The 3,060-nt window shown below is 40.6% G+C and overlaps 1 protein-coding gene across 1 annotated transcript in view; it reads left to right on the top strand.

Moving 5' to 3' along the window:
• Window positions 1-3,060, top strand: part of Dnah11 (dynein axonemal heavy chain 11) — a 302,790-nt gene that overhangs the window by 65,904 nt on the left and 233,826 nt on the right. Inside the window, exons 21-22 of the mRNA XM_021201453.2 lie at window positions 629-787; window positions 1,710-1,793. Coding sequence (XP_021057112.1) covers window positions 629-787; window positions 1,710-1,793 — 243 coding nt within the window. The remainder of the gene's footprint in view (window positions 1-628; window positions 788-1,709; window positions 1,794-3,060) is intronic.

The raw sequence follows: 3,060 nt of genomic DNA, 5'->3' as shown, positions 1-3,060 counted from the left end.
TCTTGGGCATGTGCATTCTTGAGTGTGTCCTGTACTATTGATCATTTGCAGGGTCATTTTGAAGTTGGAGAGCCTGCCTGCCTGCCTGCCTGCCTGCCTGCCTGCCTGCCTTCCTTCCTTCCTTCCTTCCTTCCTTCCCAGTGTCTTACTCTGTGGTCCAGGCTGGCTTTGAACTTTCAGTGATCCACCTGCCTCAGCCTCCTGCATGCAGGGATCATAAACATGATGCACTACTCACAAATAGAGAATGTCTCTTTTATCTTTTCCTTTTTCTTTTTTCTTTCTTTCTTTTGGTGGTGGTTTTGTTAAACTAAGAAATCAAAGAGAAGAGAAAGTTGGAATGGGGGAGGACTTGCATGAGAGGATACTTGGAGGAGAAGAAGGGCTGATATTGGTTTGTAAAATAAATAAACATATATATATTTCCTGACATGGAACTTCCCTTGTCCTTGAGCAAAGTCCCAGCTGCTCAATGAAACTAAGAAGTCAAAAGCCTTCTACACTACAGTTTACAAATAATTACACTGCAGTTTTTATTTAAATTTTCTTTTGAGACTCACAGTTTGAATCTTGCAGTAGCAGAACCAGGGGATGCCGACTTCAGTGTGCAGGTGTGTTTTCTCCTCAGGCAAATCAGGAGCTCGAGGCTCTAGAGGAAGAGATGGGGCAGATGCAAAACTGTGCACGTCTTTTTGAGGTGGCTCTTCCGGAGTACAAACAAATGAAGCAGTGCCGACAAGAAATCCGCCTGCTCAAAGGGCTCTGGGATGTCATTATTTATGTTAGGGTAAGATGGATTTCTGGGCAGCATGGTCCTCCTTAGTAAGAGTTTTGAGTAAACATGCAATTTTATTTTCTCTATTTGGGTTTCATAATGTCTTAACGTATACACAAATTAGATTTCACTCCAGAACCCTATCCTCAGAATTAAAGTCCATAGATATAAATGAATGAATGATTCTGCTCAACTACCAACTGTTTCTATCTTTAGTTCAGAGTAAAACCTTATATAATGAACTGGCTACCTCAGATCCTTGGTGGTATTATATAGAATATGAATTTAAAATTAACATATAAATCCGTGTTAACTATACTGTTGGCTGTGTTTACAAACTCACACAGATACCCCATTTGCATTTTATAGATCTGTGTATAAACTGACACTTACTGAAAATATTTAATTTACTTGTGATTAATACTAAAAGGGTATATATAAAAGGCTTGAAAAATATACATCCTGCAGACATTCCTTGAGTCAGTTGAAAGCCATGTAGAAATGTATTAACAAGGTGTGCAACATAAATAAATATATAAAATATGACCAAAACTGGCTAATGAGATTTTTGAAATAATAAAGAATTTTGGCAGCAGCCTATTTTTATATTCCATGTAGAATTTAGAAGCCTATTATTTAGTAATATGCTTATCAATTTATTCAAACTATGCAGGATGAAATGATGGTGACTATGTGGAATTTATTACTGCTACTAGAAATTAATATATCATGGTATTTTAGCCTTAAGCCTGACAAGTTTTGACAATTCTTTTGTTTTAATGATGAGGAAGTTTTGACAAGTGTAGTTAATATTTTTTAAAAAATGTCTTTCCACTGGCCGAAAGAGTTCCTGCATGCCGCCAGTTTGTATATTTTGCTGTGTAGGCCCATTTTCACCAAATGTTGACACTTTTATCTCCTTGTGCATTTTCAGAGAAGCATTGATAACTGGACTGAAACCCAGTGGAGACAGATTAACGTGGAACAGATGGACTTGGAGCTCAGAAGGTTTGCCAAGGCAAGTTGCATAACTGCCGGGCAGAATTATTTATCTTTCTCAGCCCCCTCCTTCCGTCTTTCCCAGCTTACTATCTGGTGCATTGGGCTCTAGTTCCTTATTTACTTCAAACAGAATAAGACAAGATAGGATTTTTTCCCACTCGCAGCCAGTTGTACATCTCCTCAAGCCTGCCCTTCCGCATATTAGTGCATGCTTTTAAGGGATAGTGGGGGTGTGAGAGACAGCCCTGACCACCAACTTGCTATCCAGAGTGGAGAGGGAGACTGTGGGCATCAGGCCTAGGGGTGTGGTTTAGGAGCTGGGCCTCTGTTTCTCTCTTTAGCAACCATGGTATTTTGTACCTGAAAAGGCACCTGTTGGCTTGGCTCTTGGGTTCACATCTGGACTTGCATGGACTATGACAACCTTTGTCGTTGGTGATTATTCCAGCATCCACAAAGGGTTATGCAAACACAGAGCTTTGCTTACATGAACTTACTGCCTTGACTAGTCCTCATAGCTCATGTGCCCTGAAGAGAACAGAAATTCTTAGAGAAGGTCAAAGACCACAACAGCAAAGGGGAGTTTAAAAAATGTTAGGCCCATGGCAAGGATGGGCTGGCAGACACATCAGCTTCAGCGCTCCTGAGTGAATTCTGGGCAACATACAGGAAGGAAGAAGGGGGTGGAGGGGAAAGAGCAGGTGGGCTCTTTGCTTTCTTCCTTCTTTGCAGTGTCCTTGCCCCAAGTTGAGTTCTGTGCTCAGGTTGTTCTCTCTTATTGTCCCAGACTCAAACCCCTGATCCTGGCGACAACACCACTTCTACCTCTGGCCTTTATTTTTAAAGTAATCAGCACAGTATTTACCCAGTTTTATGAGTTTTTATTATTGTCCCTTGGGCCAGGATGAAAGCTGAGTGGAGACTCTTATTTAAAACATCTTCAGAACATACAATAGTTAAGTTCCATGAAAAAAGATACAAATGACCATCATTTCAAGGGTCCATCCAGATGAACTAGATATTCCGGGGCAGTGTCATTAATCTGACTTCACTTGTGTTACTAGTGGAAGGAAGGTTTTGTGTATACCTGTACCTTTCTGAATTTGATTTTCCATGGGATATACAGTTAGCTCTCCTGTTTAAGAAACTCTGGAACCTCAGAAAATTGGACATAGTACTACCGGAGGCCCCAGCAATACCTCTTCTGGGCATATACCCAGAAGATCTTCCAACTGGTAATAAGGACACATGCTCCACTATGTTCATAGCAGCCTTATTTATAA

This window comes from Mus pahari, chromosome 7, assembly GCF_900095145.1.
Source record: "Mus pahari chromosome 7, PAHARI_EIJ_v1.1, whole genome shotgun sequence".
Classification (NCBI taxonomy): domain Eukaryota; kingdom Metazoa; phylum Chordata; class Mammalia; order Rodentia; family Muridae; genus Mus; species Mus pahari.
The sequence above is the reverse complement of the archived record's forward strand: the minus strand, read 5'-3'. Positions and strand labels throughout refer to the sequence as shown.